The sequence below is a fragment of the Antechinus flavipes genome, chromosome 2 (assembly GCF_016432865.1).
Source record: "Antechinus flavipes isolate AdamAnt ecotype Samford, QLD, Australia chromosome 2, AdamAnt_v2, whole genome shotgun sequence".
Classification (NCBI taxonomy): domain Eukaryota; kingdom Metazoa; phylum Chordata; class Mammalia; order Dasyuromorphia; family Dasyuridae; genus Antechinus; species Antechinus flavipes.
Genome location: NC_067399.1, coordinates 38593923 through 38621161, shown reverse-complemented (window position 1 = coordinate 38621161; position 27239 = coordinate 38593923). Strand labels below are relative to the sequence as shown.

At 40.2% G+C, this 27239-nt stretch overlaps 1 protein-coding gene across 1 annotated transcript; it reads left to right on the top strand.

Annotated features, from left to right (window-relative positions):
- On the top strand, positions 1-26326 carry LOC127547590 (zinc finger protein 69 homolog). The gene is made up of 5 exons (XM_051974500.1): positions 1-352; positions 3906-4004; positions 22123-22249; positions 23144-23239; positions 25120-26326. Exons 2-5 carry the CDS (start codon positions 3987-3989, stop codon positions 25332-25334), a joined length of 456 nt encoding a protein of 151 aa, XP_051830460.1. The 5' UTR covers positions 1-352; positions 3906-3986; the 3' UTR covers positions 25335-26326.
- Positions 26327-27239: the final 913 nt, after the last annotated feature.

Genomic DNA, 27239 nt, shown 5'->3' with positions numbered 1-27239 from the left:
GCAAGCGCAGTTGGGGAGATGTCCCCTTCCATTATTTTCCGCTTAGGTAGAAATTGAGGAATGTTACCGTCCTTGTAGTTGAGTGTGGGCGGGAGGACCCAGGGGTCCTGGGTTCTAATTCTGGCTGCGTGACCCGAGCTACAACTTTGAGCCCCACTTTTTTCTTCAGCTGTTAAAAGGGGCGAACTACGCATCTGAAGACTAGCTGCAGCCTGCATTAAGCACTGAGTTCTAGCAAGGAAGATGTGATAACTAGACAATAACATTGATTAAGGCCTGTGGAAAAAGCAAGTAGAGAGCCTGGCCTCTAGGGTCCGTGCACTGGGGGAGATAGCTGTGGCACCTTATTGAGGTAAGCCATGGATAAAAAAGTCGAGGAGGGCCGGGGGGATTTGGAGTCAGGAGGATGTGGTTTCAAAGGTTTACTTTGACCCGTTTTTGTGAGCATGAATGGTACTAGCTGACCCTTTGTAAAGATTTAAAAGGTGGGTTTTAGATTTACGGTCCAGATGTGTAGATTAATGGGCGTAGGATAAAGGGGAAGGCGAGAGGGGCGAGGGATCCCTGGGTGGGGAGGGTAAGGAATAGCCCCGCACCAGGAACTGAATGAGCAGGTCCAGGGAAGTAGAGACTTTCAGCAACATTGTAACAAGGATCGGGGTAGAGTTTATTAGATTTTATTATTATTATTGAGGTTTCTCAAAGGAGGACTTGAAACTGTGATTGCATCAGGAGAGAAATGTACATTATGGGTCAGCCCTGCTGGTATAGTTTTAGATGCCTGTGTATGTCTGTGTAAATAAGTGAGCGTATGTGAGAGATGAGGTGTAAGAAATTAGCAATTCCTGAGAAACTAGGGCTAACGGGTCTCGCCAGTGTCCCAAACTGTGCTGGCTGTAGGAGAAACATCTGTTGGTCTATAAGCCCAGGGGTTTCAATTAATTCTTGGGAACTACCCCATCCCTACCATTCCTCAGTTGTACCTCTAAGCCATAAAATTAGCATATCAGTGACTTCTTTCCTATACAAATGTCTTCTTGCTTCTGGCTCTTTGCTAAATTCCCTTGGAACTTAAGCCAGCTTCCGTTGGCGTTATAATTATAATAAATTTTTGCTCCTTAATTTAAAGACTGAGTTTACGATTTTTTTCCCCATACCCGGGACATGATCTTGGGGACCCTAATATTGTTGGGATATCTTTTGCCTCAACATGTGCATGTAGATGTGTGTTGTGTGTGTTTTGATGTAAATATGTGTATGTATGCTTGTAGTTTATGAAATTGTGTATAAACACATATAAATATGTATGTGAGGGGTACAGCTAGGCATCTATGTATAAATGTGTGTGAGTTGGGTGTGGATAGTTTATATATGTGTATTTACGTGTAAGTGTATGTGTGTATATAGAGATAGTTTGTGGGAAGAGGAGCAGATGGGCTTATGTGTTTATGTATGTATGTAGGTGTATGTGAGATAGAGAGATATGTGTATGCTTATGTGTTTGAATATGCATACATAAATATGTCTGCTATTGTAGCTGTTTGGGGGGAAGTGGATAGGATGAAAGGGAAAAAAAGAACAAAGTCAAAAGGGCTCTGCAGGGAACAAAAGAATAAACGAGGAAGCAAAGAAAATGTAGACATTCATGAATATGTCTTCTGTTGTCATATATGCTTTCTTGAAACGAACATTTAGTGTTACATATTTTGAATCCTCCCTGATGTCTTCTGGGCACACGACAAATATTTTTCTGTTTTTTGTCACTCCCCATTTATTTAATTTTTTAATATTGTGTTTAGTTTTAAATAATTTTTTTGAAAAAACACCTTAAATGTTTTATAAAGCATTCAACATGGTTATCTCACTTAATTCTCACAACAGCCCTGAGAGGGCTATTACTATTATTCATCTCCCCATTTTTCAGATGAGTTAAGAGGAAAGAAAATAAATGCTTGTAGAGTGCTTACTATGGGCCAGGCACCTTGCTAAGTACTTTTTAGAATATTATCTCATTTAATCTTCACAACAACCAGGAGAAGTAGGTTCCATTGTTATGTCCATTTTTCAGATAAACTAAAGGGCAATAGCTAGGAGGTATGATTATCCTCAAGTTACAGTTGGAGAAACTGAGGCAGATAGGTAGAGTGACTTGTCCAGGGCCATACTTTATTCTTTCTGCATTATCATTCTGAACGTAAAAAGCTAGCCAGGTCATGATCCTTTCTAAACTTAGATACAGCTTATTCTCAGTCCTCTAAATCAAAGAGATTTGGCAGCCTGGCAAGATTCAGCCGACTATGTCTGTCCATCTACAAGGAGGAAAGAGAACTTTATGTATATATATCTATACAAATTGATAATAGAAAAGTCTATACATTGGAGAGCCTTCTGGGGATAATCTCCAGCTGTCATCCTTCAAGGCCTGTCCTGGCTAAGTTCAGAATCAGATCAGCAACAGGTCTTGAGGTTTTGATGAAAAAAAAAAAAATTCTGAGGTTTTGTCCCAGGTCACAGAGAAATGATGATCTGCACCTGGAAAGGGATTATTGCCAACCAATGAAATGATGATAAATTTGAAAAAATGGATATATGTGTGTGGGTACCTGTAATGACCGCGTATTTAAAATCAGCCGGAGTCAGGAATTCAGGTTAAGGGAAAAATCTTCAATATTTATTAAAGTGAAGAGGTGAATAAAGATTGTGATAGCAATATGGGCAGCTGCGACAGGAAGCCAGCTAACAGAGAGCAATTCGAGCTGAGCAAACCATTGCAATAGCAATCCCAAAAGTCTCTCCTTCCCCTTTCTTTTCCACTCCCCTGCCTCCACCCACCAAAATCGTCATTTCCTATACAACACATCAGGACTTGCACAAAGAGTGGGCGGGGGCCATTCTTTCTCCAAGCTTATATATTAATAGAGTATGGTCCAATTACTATTTAGCCTCATGTGCTTGGGACCTCAGTGCATCAACTCAAGCCTCAGCCCATTACAGGTACCTATATCCCTACTGATCTCTTATGATCCTAGAATACTTAACTTTGAGATCTGGAGAGGACCTTTGTTGTGGAGTTGTGTCACTTGTATCAAGCTCTTTATAAGTCTTTCCTAGCAAAGGTGCTGGAGTCCTTTCCAGCTCATAGATGAGGAAGCTGAGGCAAAAAGGGTTGAGTGACTTACTTGAGCCATCTAGCTATTAATTATCTGGGGCTGGATTTGAACTCATATCTTCCTGCCTCTAGTCCTCATGCTCTAATGTACTGCACCATCTACCTGCCTGGGGAAGGAACATAGTGTTCTTCAAGTCCAGCCCTCTTATTTCATAGGTCTGGAAATGCAATATGACTTGGCCAGGCACATAGGGCTAGTAAATGACAGATCCTACCAAGATAGGACTTTTTACTTTTCTCCGTGTTTTTTTTTTTTTCTACCTTTTTTACTTTTCTTTTTCAGTATCTTTTTCTTTTCTCATTTTTATTACTCTTTTCTCTTTTACTTTTCTCTTTTTTCTGTCTCTCAAATGTATTTGTCTGTTATATGTATGTGAATGTATATAATACATATCTCAATATAACTAGAGTTTTTGTTTACTGATCTCTTCCTTAGATAATCAGTTCTTTTAGACACTAAAGGATTTGTATTTAGTATTTATTATTGTTGTGTTGTCTTCAGTTATGATAATTGTCCTATCCTATTCAGTACTTGAAAAGTGGGCATTTGTATGTGATGGTGTTTAGGTTTGAATGTGAGACTTCTGAAGCTGACATTGCATATCCCAGCACTTTTGGTAAAATCTGCACAGGCACAGTCTGAACTCTTGCTCTGCTGGTATTGACATTGGTACTAATAGTAGGTCAGCCCTGGGAAGTAAAAATGTATTCTAAGTTAATTCTTCCATCTTTCTAGGAAGACAAGACTTGGGAAAAGTCAGAATCTCAAAAAAAAAAAAAACCAAAAACCCTAAAGAAGGAATGATTTTGGAGAACCATGATCTTCAAAAGAAAGGTAAGAATATAGACATGTCAAGGTAGGAATAAGGAGAAAGCAACAAACTTTGCCCAGCCTAACTTTTCTCCTGAATATCACTCTTGCATCATAGTCCATCTGCTAGACATGTCCCAAATGAAACATATCCAAAATAAAACTTACTTTTCCCCACAACTCCCCCCACCACTACCAGCCATTCTTCTAGACTTTCTGTTTCTTTGCAGAGCACCATCAGTCTTCCAGTCACTGTGTTTATGATTTTGGAATCATCCCCTTCTCCATCAGGACATTTTCTATGCTTTGTTCAAGTCTTCTTGGTTCTGTCTTAATGGCATTTCTTTTTTTCTTTTTTCTTTTAATTTAATTTTATTTTTTCCCAGTTATATGCGAAAATAATTTTTAACAGTCATCGGTTTTTAAATTTTGAATTTCACATTTTACACCTCCCTCCTTGCCGTCCTTCCTCAAGATAATACTAAGCAATCTGAAATAGAGATACATCTATACACATAAACACACACATGTGATATGTGTTCAGTCATATAAAGCATTTTGCTATTAGTCATTGTGTGGAAGAAAACTCATACAAGGAAAAAAAGAAGAGGAAAGGAAAAAGAGTGAAAGCAAGTGAAAAATAGTATTTTGGGTCTGTATTCATATACCATTCTTTCTATGGAGTTAGCGTTTTTCATCAACATTGTATTGCTAAGAATAAAGTCATTCACCATCGATCATCATACTGTGCTGTTGTTACTGTGTGCAGTCTTCTGGTTCTGCTCACTTCACTTTTCACAATTCATGTAAGTTTTCCAGGTTTTTCTGAAATCATCTTGCTCATCATTTCTCAAAGCCCAATAGTCTTCCATTGTCATGTGGTACAATCATGTACCACAACATGTTCAACCAATCTCTAATTGATGGGCATCCTCTCAATTTCTAATTCACTTTCCAGAATAGCTAGAAAAATCTGCAGCTTTGTCAGTAGCATGTTAATGTTATTGCCTTCTCTTAGACCCTTTAACATTAACATTTTTTTAATATTGGCATTTAAAAATCATCTTTGCCGGTTTGTTAGATATGGAGCAAAACTGAAATGTGTTTTCATTTGAATTTCTGCTATTAGCACTGTGGAACATTTTTTTTTATGTGGCTGTTGATCATCAGTGTTTTCCCATAAGATAAATGTTCATCATGACTACTAGGTTTGTGTGACTACACATATATAACCTATATCAAATTATTTTCCTTCTCAATGAGGAGGGAGGGAGGGAATTTGGTACTCAAAAAGAAATTTTAATGAATATTTAACATTGCCTTTACATATAGTTGGAAAAAAATTTAAATTTTCATCTTTTATCCTCACTTATATGTTATGGACTGCTTCTTGGTCTGATATATTTCTTCATATTTCCTATATATTTGAGATACCAAGCTTTTATCAGAAATATTTGGAGCATTGAGTTCTGCCTATTCATTACCTTCAAGATAATTATATAATTAATAAAAACAGTAAGAACCATTAATAAACATTTTTGATAATAGGCTGTACTTATATTTACAAAATCTAGAAAGTACAAAGAATTTAAAGAAAAGCCTCTCTTTAATGTAATCAAAAGTACTTATCTAAAGATATGGCTTGTTTTATGTGTTTTAGCAAAAGAGCAGAAAACTTTCCCTGTATATAGGAAGATAAAGTAAAGATATTCTTCTCTCCACACTACTGTTTGACTTAGTTCTATAAATGCTAACTATAGGAATAAGACAAGAAAGAAAATTTATGAATACATTGGCAAAGAAGAAACACATTATTCCTATTTATAAACAATGTGCTAATTTCTCTAGAAAACTGCAGAGAATCCGCATGGAAAATGAAGATATTCATAACTTCAGTCAAGTAACAGGATATCAAATAAATTCACAAAAATCACCAATTCTTCTTTACAAATTTAAAAAAAGAGTATCAGGATCCCGCTCTGAAAAAAGAAAGTTCATTCAAAATAATCATTAAATGCCGAAAGCCTTTAGGAATTTACCTATGAAGTTCTTCAAGACTTACTGTTTGTGTAACTTGTGACAACAAAGTATACTTCACAGAAATAAAGATTTACACAATTAGAAAAATTGGATGTTTATGGTAAATGAAGTCAGTCAAATTGCCTTAAGGTTACATTATAGAATTGAATCAAAACATTTCATAGTTCACTGGGTAAATCTAAACTTCCAGACTCTCAAGGACAACGTGGGAGACAAGAATGGGGAAAAGGTAATATTACCACATTTTTTGTATTCTGCAACTTTGCTAAAGTTGTCCATTCTTTGTAGTAGTTTTTTAATTCTCTAGGATTCTCTAAGTATACAAACGTTTCATCTGCAAAGAGTGATAATTTTGTTTCCTCATTACTTATTGTAATTACTTTAAGCTAACATTTCTAATACAGTATTGAGTAGTGATGGTGATTGTGGGCTACCCTGTTTCAAATCACAATCCCTAAAAGTATCTGATAATTAGTCTGAGGAAGGCTTTAAATGATGGGAATGCAGAACAATCAAATATAGCACTCGAAAACATACCAAACTCAAAATACAGTTTAGTGGAGAAATAACTTTTTTTTTTCACAAGAATTGCTGAGAAACCTAGAAGGCAATTTGCCAACACTCAGACCTCCATAGATAAATATGCTCCAAATGAATTTATATTCTAAAGATCAAAAGTCACATTATTTTAAAAATTTAGGAGACTTTTTTCAGATGTATGTTTGAAGGAAAATCCTTAACCCACCAAGAGATAAAAGGGATCATGAAAATGTAAAGTAGTTTTGTTTTTTTTTTTTTTTAATTTTCCAACAAAGTGGCCAGCCCTGGAGTGGTGCCCTCTGCAGCAGAGCTGGAAAGCTGGGCAGCTCAGGCGGGAAAGGCCCTCGGGGTCCGGTGTCTCATCTCCCAGGGCTCCCAGAGCCCTGATTGGCTCAGTCAGGAATAGGGCAGTCAAAGACTCCCTGATAATCAACAGTGGGATCAAGTCTGTGAGCAGCTTGTCTTCCCAGCCTGAGATGCGGCGCTGTCACCTCCAGTTTGAGAGAGGAAGAGCTTTGGGGTTTCTGATAAGAACAGAAGCAATTGCGGTGGAAACTCGGAGCCTTCCCAACCCGGCAGTGACCGAGGGAGAATCGGGCTGGGATTTATCACTGGCCACGCCCTAAGAGCCGGAATGATTTGGACTTAAGCCTGAACGGCCTGGGTCAGAGCCTGGTTTTCTAGAGATCAGTTCCAAGGAACGGCCACGTTTGGGGCAGAGCATCCACATCTCGGTGTGTGATTCCCCGGGGGAAGCAGGGGGGAAGGCTCCAAGCACGAAGGGAGCAAGTTATGCTCGGCCGGGACCGGGGAGGGGGCCCCCGTGCGGTACGTGCTGTGCACAGACGTTGTTAGTCCCTTGTCCCGAGGAGGGTCGGTGCATCCCAGTCACCCCGGGGAGGTCCTCCCTGCGCTGGCTCCTGACCAGATGCAGGGAGCACAGGAGGGGCTCCCTCAGCCTCGGGCTGGCTCTGACACGCCCACCGGAAAACTCCTCCTCCCTAACGTGCTGCCCCCCTGTGGCTCACGGGAAGGCTGCACCCGGGCCGAGCAGGAGGAGGCGGGGAGAACCCTGGGACCCTCTCAGAGCTGGAGGCCGAGAGCTCTGGGCTCAGAGAGACCTTTGTGTCTCAGCCCGTGAAAGGTCCCTTCCACGGCAGAAGGCCGCACAGTGCCGGTCCGCCCCGTCCCTCATGTAATTGTGAACTATTAATTAGGAGGCACACGCAGGGAGGGGCCCACTTGTATGTACTTTAGAGCGCCCTCCCGTGGCCGCTGCCAGATTAAAGGCGCCTGCCTGGGGCGGCCGGTGGGCGGGGCTGCGGCGGGAGGCCCAGGGTGGGGGCGATCCGCTCAGGAGGCTCAGATCTCCCGAGGCGGGATCAGCGGGCTCTGGGGATGGAGGGCAGAGGTTGGCGAGTGTCCAGCTAAGGGCCCAGGCGTAAATGGAGTGGAGATGGAGGGGGCTTCGGAGACCCTCTGGTCCTCGCGGTCTTTTGATGGGAAGCTGTCCCTGGGGTCATTGGAGGGGAGGTGCCCATTTTCTGAATTCAGTGTTTTATACCTTTATAAGCCTTATGCTCAATTTAATATGATCTTGTCTTATCTGAGCATCCTCTTAATTTATTTCTGATTCCATCTGTTGTCCACTTTCTTCAATTCTTTCTTCCATAATTCATTTCCAAACTTATTCTATCCTTATTATACAATTTTAACTTATTTTCACAAACCAATTGATGTCATTACTGTGTTTCCAATTTTCCTATGTAATTGATTTAAACTGCAGTAACACCATTGAATTTCTCTTGCCTTCACTTGATTTCTAATTTCAAAAGAAGTTTTCTTTTTCTGGGAACACATTGGGATTTACTGCCAATCAGAATCCCACTTAGGGCTTGCTCGGTGCCCTAATTTTTAGTTTAGTTGTTTAAAAGCAGTAAATAACAGAAATTTGTTTTGATTTTTTTTTAACCAAGAGGAAGTTTTTGTAGCTAGCTGGCTGAAAATGAGGAACGAGCAATTCTACTGCTAAATCTTCCTGATCTTAACAAAATGAAAGAATAACAAAAGAAAAAAGAACATTGATCTATGTTTAAAAAGTTAAAACCAATGGCATTTTATTTTTAAAGTGTCCATGGTTCCCTATAATGAAGGGAGTCTCAGCTTTTACTCGTGGTCTGAGATGCCTCCTTTTCCAGGACTCTATTTTTGTAGGCCTAGATGTCCATTTATTTAGAACAGCTATTCTAAACACAAAATAATTCTATAAGCTAAAGTAAGACATGTGTCAGCAGGATCACAAGTTGGGAGAAGAAAGGAGTATCTCCATATAAGATGGACGGTCTTCTTAATTTGGGCAGCAGGAAATGGTCAACAAGCTATCCCAGTTAATGATCTAAGTGGTCCTAAAATGGTCATGTGCTGCTATTGGACAAGTGAATGGTTCGGATATTCAAAAATATTTTGGGGAACTTTTCATGTAGTTGCAATCCTTGTCACACTAGACTTGATCATAGTGACAAGACAAAACAAGGAGAACTGCAGTTACAGTCTTGTAGTTAAACAAGTTACTATAGTCAAGCAATAGAGAATCTGTAGCTCACTGCGCTGGTACCTTACATACCAAACTGATATGAGTGTATCAAATTGATTAATATTGATTGGAATAAAGTAGGGGTCCAGGTGAATTGTTTCTCTCAAGATAAAGCGAAAAGAAACATGAATGGACCATCCCTACCCAATGTGAATGTGCCCTTCCCTTAAAGGAACTTCCTAGAAGACTGGCTGGAATGAAAGGCTTTTGGGAAGAGTGGCAAAGATTTTTTTTTTTAATGAACTAGATCTAGTTTTATCCATATAAGATGAATTCATCTAGCTGTGAAAATCAGGATTGCTCTATAGATTCTTGCCTTAAGATTCCTTGAGTACTGAGAGGTTAAATAGTATACCAAGGGTACATGATGTGCCTTGCAAGGGTCTTGAACTGGAATCTTTATAACTCAGTCTGTTTCTCTATCAACTACTTATTGGCTGCCTTTATCTGGCAATCTTATAAAAGAGATGGTGTTAGCCTGCAGAAAACCTTGAATTCTTATGAGAGAACTTTGGATAGTACTCTAGAGAACTTGAAGGATTGAGTTCTCTTTCCTGACAGTGTATCACTTCCTCTACTACATCTTTAAAATCAGTAAATATTTTGAAATAATCTACTGTATGCCAGACATTGTGCTAAACATTGGGGATACAAAAAGAGGCACAAAACAATCCCTGCCCTCAAGGACCTTTTAGTCTAGTGGGAAGAAAGTAGGAGTAGCTTTGCCTCCTCTGAGAACTAATCCACAAACCTTTTGATGTTGTACCTTGGGCTTTCATCTTTGTCCCTTGCCTCAGCTTCCTTGAACTCCTGAACCTGAGAACTAATCCTTTTGACCATTCATAAATGAGTTCAGAGTTCGATCACACTCCTCCTTTATTTCCTCTTTCTCTTCTATCTCAGACTTCAACAATCAAGTTTACTCAATGTATTCTCTCAAAGGACCATGCTTTAAGTCTCACTAGAATCATCTCAATGTTTTTCTAATTCTTGGAAGCCTTGAAAATCATTTGCCTTTTATTTATTTTTCTTTTCTTTTTTTTCTTCTAAGTACACCCTAGGAGAAAAAACAAAGATGCTCTTCTGTTATATAAATAAGGGAAAAGAGATTGTGGGGAAGTAGCTACTAGAACTAAACACTGGGGAAGTAGCTACTAGAACTAAACACTATTTTGGTGTCCCTTGCAAAGCACAGTGATCAGATAGAGATTGGTTGTGTAATGCCAGAGAAACTGAGGCAGGAGAGAGATTAGAGAGTTTTTAATATTTTATTAATTGGAGAGCATAATTGTTGGAGACAGGAAACAAAGAGCCAAGAAGAACTTGACTACCTGTGCGTAAACTCTGATACGGTTAGCTAAACCTTATTGTGAACAAACAATACGTCCTAAATTCCTGAGACAAGATAACGTATGTCCCAGGAAATTGGCCATATCCGCCCAGGAACTAGATAACGAGTATGCCCCAGGATGTCAGCCACACCTGTGGTCTGACATTCTTCTCTTTACATTGCAACCCACCACCCAGAAAACGCAGGCAGTCAAACCACATATAATTAAGATCCTTTTCTTTCAATAAATGAGACTCTTTTCCACCGCAATATTGTCTCCCTCCTCTTTCTCGCCCGTTTCTCTTACAGGTCTTGTCCTCCTCGACACCCCACAAATGACGAGGTCCTGCTGGTTAGGACACATAATTGACTGGACAGGACTCTCATCTCAAATTATCCAGTCAGATTAAAGACTAATTCAATAGTTTATTAAATGGAGAGATATATTGGGACCGTTGGATCCATGTAGGTCCCAGGGCAGAGCGAGACTGTCATCTCAAAGAATACAGCGATGAATGGGAGACTCCCATCTTCTTAAATACCTTTTACAAACAAAGGAAGGAAAAAAAGCGGGAAAACTTCTGTCAGGATGTGGGGAGGCCATAAATTCTTAATAAAAGCCAGAGTCAGGATGTCTGAGTAAAGATGTCAGTGAGGTATCAGGGATAGTCTTATCTCTTGAAATATTTTAGAGAGATAATGTAAATTCTTGAGAACAGAAAGAGTCAGGAAGTCTAATAACCTAAAAGCAAATGGTCCTCAGCCTTAATGGACCAGAGGGGGTCTTACAACTAAGGGGAAGAATTAAGGAAACTGAGACAAGGGAAACTAGTACAGGGAAATGGAGGTAGAACAGTTCAAAGAGACTGTGGCCTAACAGTTGCTCCTTATTTTTGAATTCCTGGACCATGGAAGATCAAAGTGTTGAGGTCTAACTTTGGGGTACCTAAATGAAATTAGGGTTAAGGTCTAGTGGCAGGTTTGGGGTACAGATTCGGCGCAAGGGGGTCTAGTAGCGGCGCGAGTTCCCATTAAAAGCATTTATTGGCCCAGAGAGCTAGATTGATAAAAGAGGTTTATTATTAGATAAGCAAAGTTAAAGTATAGGCGAAGGTAGAGATAAGGAGGGCACTGGGCAGAGCATCCACATCTCGGTGTGTGATTCCCGGGGGAAGCAGGGGGGAAGGCTCCAAGCACGAAGGGAGCAAGTTATGCTCGGCCGGGACCGGGGAGGGGGCCCCCGTGCGGTACGTGCTGTGCACAGACGTTGTTAGTCCCTTGTCCCGAGGAGGGTCGGTGCATCCCAGTCACCCCGGGGAGGTCCTCCCTGCGCTGGCTCCTGACCAGATGCAGGGAGCACAGGAGGAGCTCCCTCAGCCTCGGGCTGGCTCCGACACGCCCACCGGAAAACTCCTCCTCCCTAACGTGCTGCCCCCCTGTGGCTCACGGGAAGGCTGCACCCGGGGCCGAGCAGGAGGAGGCGGGGAGAACCCTGGGACCCTCTCAGAGCTGGAGGCCGAGAGCTCTGGGCTCAGAGAGACATTTGTGTCTCAGCCCGTGAAAGGTCCCTTCCACGGCAGAAGGCCGCACAGTGCCGGTCCGCCCCGTCCCTCATGTAATTGTGAAATATTAATTAGGAGGCACACGCAGGGAGGGGCCCACTTGTATGTACTTTAGAGCGCCCTCCCGTGGCCGCTGGCAGATTAAAGGCGCCTGCCTGGGGCGGCCGGTGGGCGGGGCTGCGGCGGGAGGCCCAGGGTGGGGGCGATCCGCTCAGGAGGCTCAGATCTCCCGAGGCGGGATCAGCGGGCTCTGGGGATGGAGGGCAGAGGTTGGCGAGTGTCCAGCTAAGGGCCCAGGCGTAAATGGAGTGGAGATGGAGGGGGCTTCGGAGACCCTCTGGTCCTCGCGGTGTTTTGATGGGAATGTGTCCCTGGGGTCATTGGAGGGGAGGTGCCCATTCTCTGAATTCAGTGCCTTATGCTCAATTTAATATGATCTTGTCTTATCTGAGCATCCTCTTAATTTATTTCTGTATCCATCTGTTGTCCACTTTCTTCAATTCTTTCTTCCATAATTCATTTCCAAACTTATTCTATCCTTATTATACAATTTTAACTTATTTTCACAAACCAATTGATGTCATTACTGTGTTTCCAATTTTCCTACATAATTGATTTAAACTGCAGTAACACCATTGAATTTCTCTTACCTTCACTTGATTTCTAATTTCAAAAGAAGTTTTCTTTTTCTGGGAACACATTGGGATTTACTGCCAATCAGAATCCCACTTAGGGCTTGCTTGGTGCCCTAATTTTTAGTTTAGTTGTCTAAAAGCAGTAAATAACAGAAATTTATTTTGATTTTTTTTAACCAAGAGGAAGTTTTTGTAGCTAGCTGGCTGAAAATGAGGAACGAGCAATTCTACTGCTAAATCTTCCTGATCTTAACAAAATGAAAGAATAACAAAAGAAAAAAGAACATTGATCTATGTTTAAAAAGTTAAAACCAATGGCATTTTATTTTTAAAGTGTCCATGGTTCCCTATAATGAAGGGAATCTCAGCTTTTACTCGTGGTCTGAGATGCCTCCTTTTCCAGGACTCTATTTTTGTAGGCCTAGATGTCCATTTATTTAGAACAGCTATTCTAAACACAAAATAATTCTATTGGTTGACATGTGATACATAAGCTAAAGTAAGACATGTGTCAGCAGGATCACAGATTGGGTGAAGAAAGGAGTATCTCCATATAAGATGGACGGTCTTCTTAATTTGGGCAGCAGGAAATGGTCAACAAGCTATCCCAGTTAATGATCTAAGTGGTCCTAAGGTGGTCATGTGCTGCTATTGGACAAGTGAATGGTTCAGATATTCAAAAATATTTTGGGGAACTTTTCATGTAGTTGCAATCCTTGTCACACTAGACTTGGTCATGATGACAAGACAAAACAAGGAGAACTGCAGTTACAGTCTTGTAGTTAAACAAGTTACTATAGTCAAGCAATAGAGAATCTGTAGCTCACTGCGCTGGTACCTTACATACCAAACTGATATGAGTGTATCAAATTGATTAATATTGATTGGAATAAAGTAGGGGTCCAGGTGAATTGTTTCTCTCAAGATAAAGCGAAAAGAAACATGAATGGACCATCCCTACCCAATGTGAATGTGCCCTTCCCTTAAAGGAACTTCCTAGAAGACTGGCTGGAATGAAAGGCTTTTGGGAAGAGTGGCAAAGATTTTTTTTTTTAATGAACTAGATCTAGTTTTATCCATATAAGATGAATTCATCTAGCTGTGAAAATCAGGATTGCTCTATAGATTCTTGCCTTGAGATTCCTTGAGTACTAAGAGATTAAATAGTATACCAAGGGTACATGATGTGCCTTGCAAGGGTCTTGAACTGGAATCTTTATAACTCAGTCTGTTTCTCTATCAACTACTTATTGGCTGCCTTTATCTGGCAATCTTATAAAAGAGATGGTGTTAGCCTGCAGAAAACCTTGAATTCTTATGAGAGAACTTTGGATAGTACTCTAGAGAACTTGAAGGATTGCGTTCTTTTTCCTGACAGTGTATCACTTCCTCTACTACATCTTTAAAATCAGTAAATATTTTGAAATAATCTACTGTATGCCAGACATTGTGCTAAGCATTGGGGATACAAAAAGAGGCACAAAACAATCCCTGCCCTCAAGGACATTTTAGTCTAGTGGGAAGAAAGTAGGAGTAGCTTTGCCTCCTCTGAGAACTAATCCACAAACCTTTTGATGTTGTACCTTGGGCTTTCATCTTTGTCCCTTGCCTCAGCTTCCTTGAACTCCTGAACCTGAGAACTAATCCTTTTGACCATTCATAAATGAGTTCAGAGCTCTATCACACTCTTCCTTTATTTCCTCTTTCTCTTCTATCTCAGACTTCAACAATCAAATTTACTCAATGTATTCTCTCAAAGGACCATGCTTTAAATCTCACTAGAATCATCTCAATGTTTTTCTAATTCTTGGAAGCCTTGAAAATCATTTGCCTTTTATTTATTTTTCTTTTCTTTTTTTTCTTGTAAGTACACCCTAGGAAAAAAAACAAAGATGCTCTTCTGTTATATAAATAAGGGAAAAGAGATTGTGGGGAAGTAGCTACTAGAACTAAACACTGGGGAAGTAGCTACTAGAACTAAACACTATTTTGGTGTCCCTTGCAAAGCACAGTGATCAGATAGAGATTGGTTGTGTAATGCCAGAGAAACTGAGGCAGGAGAGAGATTAGAGAGTTTTTAATATTTTATTAATTGGTGAGCATAATTGACTGGACAGGACTCTCATCTCAAATTATCCAGTCAGATTAAAGACTAATTCAATAGTTTATTAAATGGAGAGATATATTGGGACCATTGGATCCATGTTGGTCCCAGGGCAGGGCGAGACTGTCATCTCAAAGAATCCAGCGATGAATGGGAGACTCCCATCTTCTTAAATACCTTTTACAAACAAAGGAAGGAAAAAAAGCGGGAAAACTTCTGTCAGGATGTGGGGAGGCCATAAATTCTTAATAAAAGCCAGAGTCAGGATGTCTGAGTAAAGATGTCAGTGAGGTATCAGGGATAGTCTTATCTCTTGAAATATTTTAGAGGGATAATGTAAATTCTTGAGAACAGAAAGAGTCAGGAAGTCTAATAACCTAAAAGCAAATGGTCCTCAGCCTTAATGGACCAGAGGGGGTCTTACAACTAAGGGGAAGAATTAAGGAAACTGAGACAAGGGAAACTAGTACAGGGAAATGGAGGTAGAACAGTTCAAAGAGACTGTGGCCTAACAGTTGCTCCTTATTTTTGAATTCCTGGACCATGGAAGATCAAAGTGTTGAGGTCTAACTTTGGGGTACCTAAATGAAATTAGGGTTAAGGTCTAGTGGCAGGTTTGGGGTACAGATTCGGCGCAAGGGGGTCTAGTAGCGGCGCGAGTTCCCATTAAAAGCATTTATTGGCCCAGAGAGCTAGATTGATAAAAGAGGTTTATTATTAGATAAGCAAAGTTAAAGTATAGGCGAAGGTAGAGATAAGGAGGGCACTGGACAGAGGGTCCAGTGGACAGAGGGTCCTCACATGGTAGCCATGTTTGGAATCTCTGCCAAGAGGGGTTCCCAGCATGGCCTTTTTATAATAGGAGACTTAGCTCCAGGGGCTTTGGGGTGTAGCCCCAAAGTTGGCTCAGATCTGGGTGGGGCTGGGAACAGGTCAGATCTTCTATTGGAATTCAAAGGGACCAAGATTTGTGAGTTAAAGGGCAATTTACATTATTAACTAGGAGAGGGTAGGAATCTAGAAAGGAATCTTTCCCGCATCATTCCCCCCTCAAGCAGTTAGAACTTAAATTCATTTAAGGAAAAAGACATGGGGCAAAGTCTCTTATTAAGACAGAATTGAAGATTTTCTCCTTCCAGGATTTTCCAAGTTCAGGGGTCCCCTCTTCAACCCCCCCTCAAGCAGTCACCTCCAAAGGCATGTGGGAAAAGGGGCCCCGATCTCCTCTTAACTGCTTCGAGCTAGCAAGGGTCGTAGAGATTTGGGGTTCATGCCAGGAGGTGAGGCATGAGGTGTGGGGTTTGGGGATGGCAGCAGGGCATCTAAGGGGTGTGTATCCCGGTCAGTTGTCCCATGTTCTCCAGGCTGAAGGGCACTTGAGAATCCAAAGGTTGAAGCCCAGATCTCGGGAGCAGGTTAAAACCGGGGTGTCGTCCAGGGTGGAGATGAGGACAGCAGGAGATGTATCAGATCTCTTCTGTGGGCTGCCTGTAAAAATGCTGATGGCCCATCTAGCAAGGATTAGTAGGAGAAAATGCTGGGAGCAAAAGATTATTTGTTTATAATAAAAAGTGTTAAGTAGCCTTGGGTTTAGCCCTTTCACTAATTTCCAGGAAAGCCAATTTCTCCTGGTGTCGGTCCAGGGTGTGGACTAAGAAGTCCAGGGAAACTGGAGGACTATATATGTAATCAAGCTAAGAATGCAATTTAAGCTCTTAGAAATCTTTTAACTGTGCTGCCTTTCTTTAAAAAGAGTTGGTTCCTCAATAAGCAAAGATCCTAAGCCTTCCCCCCACTTTCCCCACTCTTATGGGGGAGGGGTGGAAGGGGTCAGAGGGAATGCAAAGTATCTCAGCACTGCCAACCCAGCTTACGGGCCCGAGGTGTTGGGACTGTCCTGGGATAAAAAGGGAAACAAGGCCAGACCCCAATTCCCTACCGGGGAGCAGGACGCCGGGGGCCAATTCAGCCCCTGTGGTGTGGCGCAGTTTCTCCGTTGTTCCTCCTGCTCGAACTCAGGACAGAGACTAGGGTCTCCTCGGACAGTTTCCAGGGCCTAAGTCTGGGAGAGATTTGTCAGGAGGCAGAAGTTGCCCTGAGAAGAAAAGAGCCCAGTGTCTCAGGTTAGACTTAAAGGGAAACCAACAGCTGTTAGCAGCAGAGTGGAAGAAACATTGAGGTTTGGAGATGGTGGGTGGGTCCTAGGTTTCACTAGGTTAAGTCTTTCAGCTTTTAAAGAGACAATCGTGCTGGGTGCGTTTTGGCTTGTCGCTTTTGCCTGAGGGCGTAAGTGTTGATCAGTCCCAGGATTAGAAAGAAAAAAAGCACTTTAAAGGATGGATTTGTCCTGAGAGATTGGGGATTCAGCTAATCTATTCAGAGTTCAGGTGTTGAGAATGAGGCATTTTTCTCAAGCCCAGTGTTTGTCTCTGCAATAAGAGACAGCTTAAAATCTCCATAGGGATGGGGTGTGGATAGGTAAAAACTTTTATTCTTCCAAATCCTTGCAGCCTCCCTCGTATCTCTTAGAGATAGAGCCAACAAAAGAAGGCCTTTTGTCAATCCGCAGCAATTCCTAAAGAATTGTGCCAGAGCTTAGAGCTCCCAATAACAACCCAAGCCCAACCCGAGGGCTTTGGGTGTCCACTGCAAGATAAGGAAAGAAAAAAAGTCTTTTACCTTGTCCAGAATTAAGAAAACTAATTCATGGCAAAACCCGAAAACTTTCACATTCTATAACGTAACCTTCCTAGACGTCTCTAGAAGGTGTCACAAAGGGCCCTCCCAGAGGACCGTTTGCCAAAAAAAAACAACAAGATTTCGTCCTCACAGCGTCCTATGAGCGACAAATCCCCCCAAGACTGCAGGAGTCTCCCAGCGAGCTCAAATTAGCCCGGGCATTTGAGCCGCCCCCGTTATAGAAGCATGACATGGTGGGTTTGCCTCAGTGGAAACCTCCTAAGAGGGCCACCAACATTGAGGGCAAGGTAGCAAAGGAGAAATGTGGTAGGAGTGCGTGTGTTCTCCTTTCAATAGCTCCTCTCTTAACACTAGACAGTATGCATATTCTATAGCCCTGGGCTCCTTGAGCAGCAAGTCAGGGACCTAGCCCTGCCTTCCATCAACACAGTGTAAAAGGTTCTAGGCCTAACCCTATTCAGGGCGATGAGATTCCCAGCTTTCTCAAAAGGCAAGGTGGGAGTGGCCCCAAGTACTTGGGCGAAGTAAACCTTTAGATAAAGAAACTCTAGCCCCAGGAAGTAAAAAGCTTAGCAGCAACCATAGTGTGGCCACAAATTACAATAGCTACTTAAGGCAGTTTTACTTCTGGTCTATGCAGTCACACCTGAACTCAAAACTCCCAGCAAATATTAGCTGCAGTCCCAAAGGATTTTATCTTCTACATCAGTTATCATTAATCAAGGACTTCAGATGAATCTAGTTCTCAAGAATCACAGTAAAGGGTTTACAGCTTATACAGCTATCTTTCTTATTTAAGTAGACAGTTTTAAATTTAACATTACACAGATCTTGAAGTTCACAAGTAACTGAACCAAACTTCATATAACTTATTGCCCAACAGAGATGACAAATTTTAAGGCATAACTCAGTTACAAATTACCCCATACCTCTAGAAAACACACCATCTAAGTAGGAAGGTAAACTATCCCATCTTAGTCCCTCAGCATCTCAAAGAATGGGGGAGGGAAAACAGGGAACAAGTCTAGAGAACATAGAAAAGCACACAGCAAAGACAGACTTCTTTCCTAAAGGTATTCACCGAATTCTTAAATGGCTTCAGTTTCTCCCATTAACTCATTTCTTGCTGCAGTCAAGGAATGAGGGGAGAAAAGAAATGAAAAGCCATCTTCTAAAGAATTTAATTTGCCTTGACCTGAAATTTTATTTCCCAGCCATCATTCCAAAGGTCTTTCTTGAAGCTGCAATCTGGCCAGGGTTGGAGCGCAGGAAAAAACCCTTTGTTGGCAGGGACATAAAATGCCAATCCAGAAAAGAATAGAACCGACTGTGCTAAGAGCAAAAGTTGGCTCATATCCGGGTGAGGCTGGGAACAGGTCAGATCTTCTATTGGAATTCAAAGGGACCAGGATTTGTGAGTTAAAGGGCAATTTACATTATTAACTAGGAGAGGGTGGGAATCTAGAAAGGAATCTTTCCCGCATCAAAAGGACTTGTCAAATTTCTCTCTAAAACTTTTGTTTACTACCAGAAGCACATGTGTGTACCTACTTCCTGTGTTTCCTCAATTTTATTTCTTTTTGATTCCTTGAGGAGTATATAATAAAGACTCTTATCACTTTTTCTTTTACATTATTCTTTTCCTAATTAGTGGTTGCAAACATTTTTAAAGTGTTTACTTACTGATTGTATTTCCTCTTGTGTGAATTATATTCATTCCCTCTAGCCTTTCTCCTTTGAATATCTTTTTGCCTTCATAGGTTTGTATGAATTCCCTATGAATACTGCAATTGAAGTTTTTAGTCATCCTGTTTCTCTCAAGTAATTTCCTCAATTTTTTTTGCATTTGTTGATATCTAATTATTGATTTTCTTTCTTTCTTTTAATTAAAAAAATAAAATTAATTAATAAAAACAAAAAATTAATTTAAAAATACTATATTAAAATATATTTAATTAAAATATATACATGAATAATTTTAAACATTCACTCATACAAAATCTTTCTCTTCCTTCCTTCCTTCCTCCTCTTTCCCCTAGATGGCAAGTAATCTAATACATGTTGAACATATGGACTAATTATTGCTTTTCATCTGATGCAAGGAATATCTGACTTAGTTGTCAGAAGATGATTGCCAGAGGCAATACTGAGATTATAATATATGCTCATTTATACAATCTTACAAAACAGGATGATAGTTATGAGCAATATCATTTTTAAGTAAAAAAAAAAAAGCATACTAAACAAAACCAGTTTAAAGGAAGTTTGATAAAATACACAACTAAGCAGTTATAACAGGGGCATTTTTTTGGATGAAAATTGGAGGCCAACAACAGAAGAAAAATTTAAAAGATTTTTGAAAATTGTTAAATGTTATGTTTCACTATCAGGCAATTGGAGCTGCCACACTTCACCCTCAAAATGGGGTGGTGGAAATTGCATTAAATATGACAAAGATGGAAAAAACAGGTGTCTTAGACCAAGTTTATATGGAGGTTGTTTGTTAAGGAAATGACAAAGCTGTAAGGGTTTTTAAGGCTTGGTAAGTATAAAGAGAGAATGCCATGAGCATGAGAATATATTTATGCCTTTCGGGTTTTTTTTAAAAATGTGACTGTGAGAGCATCATTGTCTGGTGATCTATATGCTTCTTCTCCTGTTGTTACAAAATCTTTGTGAATCATCTTTTTATAAATTAAAGAAATTTTCAATTTGGGTATTTGTAGAAAACAAGTAGACTTACACTATCATTATTTAACAAAGGGGCACATCTTTCCTATGTCACAGTTAACTGAAAACTATGGGAGACATAAGAGCCCACTGTACTTATTGTATCCCCAGTTTTCATTCAGTGGAATGATATATTCTAACTCCTTTTATAACAAGGGTTGCATACATCAAAATCATGCAAGATCATTTAATAGATACAGCATTGGAAATAGGCCTGCTCAGTGATGCTCTGATCCTAAAAATCCTATGGATATATGTTAATGGTCTTTGGCACTATAATGGAGACCCAGTATAGAGTCCAAGAAATTAGACATTGACCAATACTGAACGCTCTGTACCAAAATAAGGCTGAAATGGGTTCATGATTTGGACATAAAGGATGATACTATAAATGATTTAGGAGAACAAGGGATAATCTAACTCAGATCTGTGGAGAAAAAAGGAATTTATGGCCAAAGACAAACTAGAGAAGATTATAAAATGCAGAGTGCATGATTTTGTATAAACAAGACTACTACAGCCAAGATTCGAGGGAAAGCAGTAAAGTGAGGAAAATATTTTACATCTAATGTTTCTGATAAAGGCCTCATTTCTCAAATATATAAGAATACAAGCCATTTCCCAATTAATAAATGGTCAAAGGACATGAACAGGCAATTTTCAGAGAAAAAATTTAAAGCCAATTCTAGTCATATGAAAAAAATGCTCTAAATCATATATGATTAGAGAAATGCAAATTAAAACAACTCTGAAGTATTATTTCATACCACTCAGATTGGCAAAGATGTCAGAAAATTAATGATAAATGTTGGAATGGATTTGAGAAACCTGGAACATTGTTGGTAAAGTTGTGAACTGATCCAACCATTCCAAAGAGCAAGTTGTAATTGTGCCCAAAGGCTGTAAAATTGAGTACATTTGATCCAGCAGTATCTCTACTGCGTCTGTATGCCAAGAAATCATAATAAAGTGGTAAATAAACCACATGTGCAGAAATGTTTGTAGCTGCCCTTTTTGTAGTGACAAAGAACTAGAAAATGAATGACTGAATGAGGTGTGCTAGGAGTGTAATGGAATCTTGTTGTTCAATGTGAAATGATAATCAGGCCGATTTCAGAAAAGCCTGCAAAGCCTTACATAAACTGATGCTAAGTGAAATGAGTAGAACCAAATGAGCATTGTAGACAGCAACAAAAGATTATGTGATGATCAACTGTGATTGACTTGGATCTTTTCAATAGTGAGGTGATTCAAGGCAGTTCCAATAGTCTTGTGCTAAAGGGAACCATTCCCATGCAGTGAAGACTATGGAGATTGAATATGAATCAAAGCATAATATTTTCACTGTTTTGTGGTTACTTGCTTGGTCTTTTTTTTTCTTTCTCCTTTTTCCCCCTTTATGATCTTATTTTTCTTGATAAAGATAGAAATATATTTGGAAGAATTTCACTTTTTTTTTTTTTTTTGCTTAGGCAATTGAGGTTAAGTGACTTGCCTAGGGTCACACAGCTAGGAAATATTAAATATGTGACACCAGATTTGAATTCAGGTGTTCCTGACTTCAAGGCTGGTGCTCTATCTATGCCACCTAGCTGCCCTCAGAATTTCACATTTTTAACCTATATTGGATTATTTGCTGTCCAGAAGAGGGGGAGAGAAAAGGGAGGAAGAAAATTTGGAACATAAAGTGTTGCAAGGGTGAATGTTGAAAAATTTCTTTGCATGCATTTTGAAAAATAAAAAGCTATTATTTGAAAAGAAAAGGGAAATTAAACAAATAAAATTTATTTCATTCTTTGACTACATATTGAGATCCAAATGATTCCCTCCTTTCCTCCCTACCCCACCTTAGTAGATGGCTTCTGAAGTCTCTTTCATCTCTGAAGGTAAGATTTTGTCATCTTTCAGAAATTACTGACATTCCAAGATGTTGCTGTGGAATTCACCCAGGAGGAATGGAGGTATTTGGATCCTGGCCAGAAGGACATGTACAGGGATGTGATGCTGGAGAACTATGAGAACTTTGTCTCTCTTGGTAAGCTAATTTTTTTTTTAGTCATTTCTTCAGTATTTATTTTTCTCCAAGTGATTACTAGGAACTGTGGTAGTCACTAAGAGGAGAAAGGTAGAAATTAGACAGGCCCTGCCCTCATGGAGTTTTTAGAATCCAGATAGATCCCAAGTGTGTCAATACAAATATCAGTATAAAACAAGTCTTTTCCAAGTGATGGCAGTAGCAACTAGGGGGGATAAGCAAAGGTCTCATTCCAGAGATGGCTGTCCGTTCCCTAAGCTGTAAAGGAAACTAGGGTTACAAGAGTTGAAAGGCAAAGAGCAGGTCAGGGCAGAGTTGGGGGAGCATCCCATGGTGATCTGCAGAGATGGCAGGGAGAGCATCACGTGTGAGCCACTGCAAGGTCAGAGAATTCCATCTGTCAATGGCTGTGGGGGCTGAGGAGCTTGGCTGAATTTGAGTTTGCTGGACAGGGAGGGAGAGTCACACAAATACCTTTCACACAGAGATGCCCTCAGACCTTTGGGCAGTTTGTGAGCAGTTCTTCCTTTTCCCAGACAAAATGTCCTTCTTTGTACAGCTGAAAATCAACACTTCATTCTGCAGCCCTGCAGACTCTCCTTTCACACTCTCTGCTCAGCCAGGCTTCAGGTTCTCCATAGAGCCCCAGGGTAGAGAAGGAAAGACTTCTCCCAGCAGACTAGGAATGGGTGAAAGTGACCCCATCTGTCCTGTGTCTGCACCAAAGGCTCTGTCCCTTCCCTCATGTTTGCTGAGGGAAACGTCCTTCAGGGATCATTGCTGCTTCTCCCCTGGCATTTCCAGACATGAACCTTTTCCTTAGAGAGAGACCAGGACTGAGTTCTGAGGTGTCTCTGTGTTCTCAGCATTTCCCACTTATTTCTCCTTGATCAGAGCTTCCAATAACTAAACCAACTGTGATTTCTCGGCTGGAGAGACATGAAGACCCCTGGCTTTCAAGGGAAGAAGAGCCCAGATGCATTTCTGAGGGTGAGTAATAACCAGGAGGGTAGGGGGTGCAGTCCCTGAGTGCCAGCCCTAGACTGAAGGAGGAGTCTCAGGGTTCTGGGTTCCAGTCTGACCTCAGACACTTCCCAGCAGTGAGACCCTGGACAGGTCCCTTAACCCTGTGGTCTCATCTGTGACATGATGTGGAGAAGGAAATAGCAAACTCCTCTGAGATATGAATCTCTGCCAAGAAATCCCTCAGAGGGGCTTACAAAGGGTCAGATGCAGCTGAAAACCCCCGACCCAGAAATCTAGGTAGGAACAGGACTCACTGCTAGCAGGAGCTTGGCTGAGTCATGAGAGTGAGTTACCTTGGAAATGTTGGGCCTAGAGCTCTCTTTCAAGGTCCATAGGCCTGAGAGGAGCTGTGATTGTCCATCTTGCAATCCTCCTGTAAGCTCACCTTTCATGTCAAGAAATGTTGTTCTAGTAAATCTGCCCTTATATTTCTCTCTAGTCTCAGAAAAAGCTGTAATTCTTCTTGATGATGCTTAGCCTTCTATCCATATGTTAGGTCCTTTCCTTTATTTCCATGACTATTTTCTCTTCTTAAATTATTAGATTATTTTTTCTCTTTGATTAATCCTTTCTGAGACATAAAGGGAAAAAATTTTTCAGGTTTAATTAAGTCTGCCCTCTAATTAAAAAAAAAAAAAACCTCAAACCATGGCCATATCTTGTTGCCTGTTTTATCTTCCTTCCAGTTGGTCTCATTCTTTTCAGGGACAGATCCTATAACTATGCCATCTACACCTTCCATCCTCTTCCTCCTTTCCCTTTCCCACCTTGAATTGGTGCTATCAGCCATTTCACTGATTCATGGGAAACTGTCTTTAATTCATTACTGACTTTATAATAACTATGCCTAATATACTAGGAGCAGATTTAGGAGTGTTTTACCAGTGTTTGGGATGTGTGGTGTTTGTATCCTTCCCATTTTAGAATAAGGCCTGGGGAAAGACAGAAGACCTTAACTTGCCATGGTGACCTCATAAGTATCACAAGTCCTTCTCACACTTTGGCTTTCTATCTCAACAAATTGAGGGATTTTCCTAGAATATGGGAACATAGGACATGAAAGCGGGCTCTAGGGGTCTGAACTGTTACCAAATATAAAGAGCACCAGCTTCCTAGTTCGCAGACCTGGGTTCAGGGCCTCCCCCTAACACATACCAAGTGTGACATTGGACAATTCACTTCACCTCTCAATGCTCCTTTTCTATTGAGGCCTTTAGTCCTGTCCAACACTTTGTGACCCTGCTTCGGGTTTTCTTGGTGGAAATCCTGGAATGGTCTACTACTTCCTTCTCCAGCTCAAGTGACTGATGGGGAAACTGAGGTGTCAACAGAATCAAATGACTTGACCATGGTCTTTAAGCTAGAAAGTGTCTGAAACCAAATTGAAGGCCGGAGAATGAGTTTTCTTTCCTGGAGGTTCAGTGCTCTGTGCAGTATGCCAGTGACATCTTGCTATTCAATGTTCTAGGCAACTTTCAAACTCTAACTTTCATAGAAAGTGGCAACTACTTTGGTCCAAGCAATTTTTCCATAAAGTCACAGCTTCAGTCACTGTCTCTTCTTCAGTGTTACCAGAGATCAACTTCAAATGTAATCATCTATGCTTTTTCTTGTTTTTCTCTCTAAAAATTTAAACTTTTTTGAAGTCTTGGTCAGTTCTGTTACTTTCTCCTCACCTGTTTTTGGGCTTCATCTCCCTCTTGATCATGTTTCTTCTACCTTGTCCATACCAGTCACCCTTCTTCCTAATGGAGGTGACTGAATCTAGAATTTAGCATAAAATGCTTTTCTTTTCCCCACAACATTGATCAGTGGGTGCTGATAATTTTTTGTGTTCCTTTCAGATTCCCCTGTTGAAAAAAGAGAATGTGAAACCAAAGAGTCAACTCCAAAAGAATGTATACCTACTAGAGAGCCAACCAAAGAGAGACTCATCAGGGATGAGTTCCGGGATTCTAAATTGGGAGAGGCTTGGAATTATGACACTGGATTAGAAAGACAGATAAATGACCCAGAAAGACAGTCCATGAAGCTAATAGTTAAGCACAGCAAAACTTAATTTAACAGAATTTCCATGGTGAAGAACCTTTGTAAGTTTAATAAACACAAGAAGTTTTACATTTACCACTCAAAGTTTAATTACCATAGAGTGTGTTCTCAAGGAGAATCTCATAGAATTAATGAATATGAGAAAACCTTCTACATCAGTTCCTGCCTTACTGCACATGAAGGAGTTCATGCTCAAGTGAAATCTCATAAATTTGATGAATGTGGTAAGGCTTCACACCTTGCTGTTCATCAGGAAAATCTGGAAGAAAAGCCTGTAAAACAGTGTAATACAGGTAGGAAAATTTTTGGTCAGAGGAGATATGTTTGTCAACATAAGAGAATTCCTACTAAAGAGAAACTCTATAAATGTAATGAATGTGGGAAAGCCTTCTGGAAGAAAGGAGATCTTAATTCACATAAGATAATGCATACTGGCATGAAACCCTATAAATGTAACAAATGTGGGAAAGCTTTCAGTTGTAGGAGAAGCCTTAAGCTACATGAGGCAATTCATTCTGGGCAGAAACCTTATAAATGTAATGAATGAAGGAAAAGCCTTCATCCGGAATTTTCACCTAAAAAGGCATAAAAAAATTCATACTGGAGAGAAGCCTTATAAATGTAATGAATGTGGAAAAGCCTTCAGGTATAAAGAAGACATGTTTGTACATGAGAGACTTCATACTGGGCAGAAACCCTATAAATGTAATGAATGTGGAAAAGCCTTCAATTATAAGGGAGGTCTTAATTCACATAAGACAATTCATACTGGAGAGAAACTCTATAAATGTAATGAATGTGGAAAAGCCTTCAGCTATAAGGGACATATGAATAGACATAAGAAAACTCATACTGATGTGAAACTATAAATGTAATGAATGTGAAAAAACCTTCAAATGTAAGGAAAACATTAATTTACATAAGGGAATTCATATTGAAGAGGAATCCTAAAAATGCAAGGAATGTAGAAAAACTTTTAAGTGATAGAAAAACTTAAAATAAATTTTTTGCATCTGTTAATATCTAATTATTGCTATTCTTTTTTTTCTTTAAATAAAGCATTTATTTTCTGAACATATACATGGATAATTTTCAACATTCACCTATACAAAATCTTGTATTCTAAATTTTTCCCCTCCCTTCACCCCACCTTCTCCCCTAGATGGCAGGTAATCCAATCTATGTTAGACATGTGGGCTAATTATTGCTTTTCCTATGATACAATGAATATCTAACATACTTGCCAGAGAAAGATGATTGCCAGAGGCAATACCAGATTATAATATATGTACATTTATACAATATTGCAAAAAAGTACGATAGGACTTATGCACAGTACCATCTCTCTCTCTTTTTTTAATAGCTTTTTGTTTACAAGTTATATGCATGGGTAATTTTACAGTATTGACAATTGCCAAACCTTTTGTTCCAATTTTTCCCCTCCTTCCCCCCCACCCTCTCCCCTAGAGGGCAGGATGCCCAGTAGATGTTAAATATATTAAGGTATAAATTAAATACAAAGTAAGTATACATGACCAAACCTTTATTTTGTTGTACAAAAAGAATCGGACTCTGAAATATTGTACATTTGGCCTGTGTAGGAAATCCAAAATGCCGGCAGGCAAAAATAGAGGGATTGGGAATTCAATGTAATGGTTCTTAGTTATCTCCCAGAGTTCTTTCGCTGGCCGTAGCTGGTTCAGTTCATTACTGCTCCATTGGAACTGAGTTGCTTCATCTCATTGCTGAAAATGGCCAGGTCCAGAATTGATCATCATACAATATTGTTGAAGTATATAATGATCTCCTGGCCCTGCTCGTTTCACTCAGCATCAGTTTGTGTAAGTCTCTCCAGGCCTTTCTGAAATCATCCTGTTGATCATTTCTTACCAAACAATAATATTCTATAATATTC

What these genes read in the sequence shown, in the direction of transcription:
- LOC127547590 (XM_051974500.1), top strand. An exon ending in TGAGAACTTTGTCTCTCTTG is followed by an intron (nt 22,250 to 23,143) that starts GTAAGCTAATTT and finishes CTCCTTGATCAG; the next exon opens with AGCTTCCAATAACTAAACCA. An exon ending in GCCCAGATGCATTTCTGAGG is followed by an intron (nt 23,240 to 25,119) that starts GTGAGTAATAAC and finishes TGTTCCTTTCAG; the next exon opens with ATTCCCCTGTTGAAAAAAGA.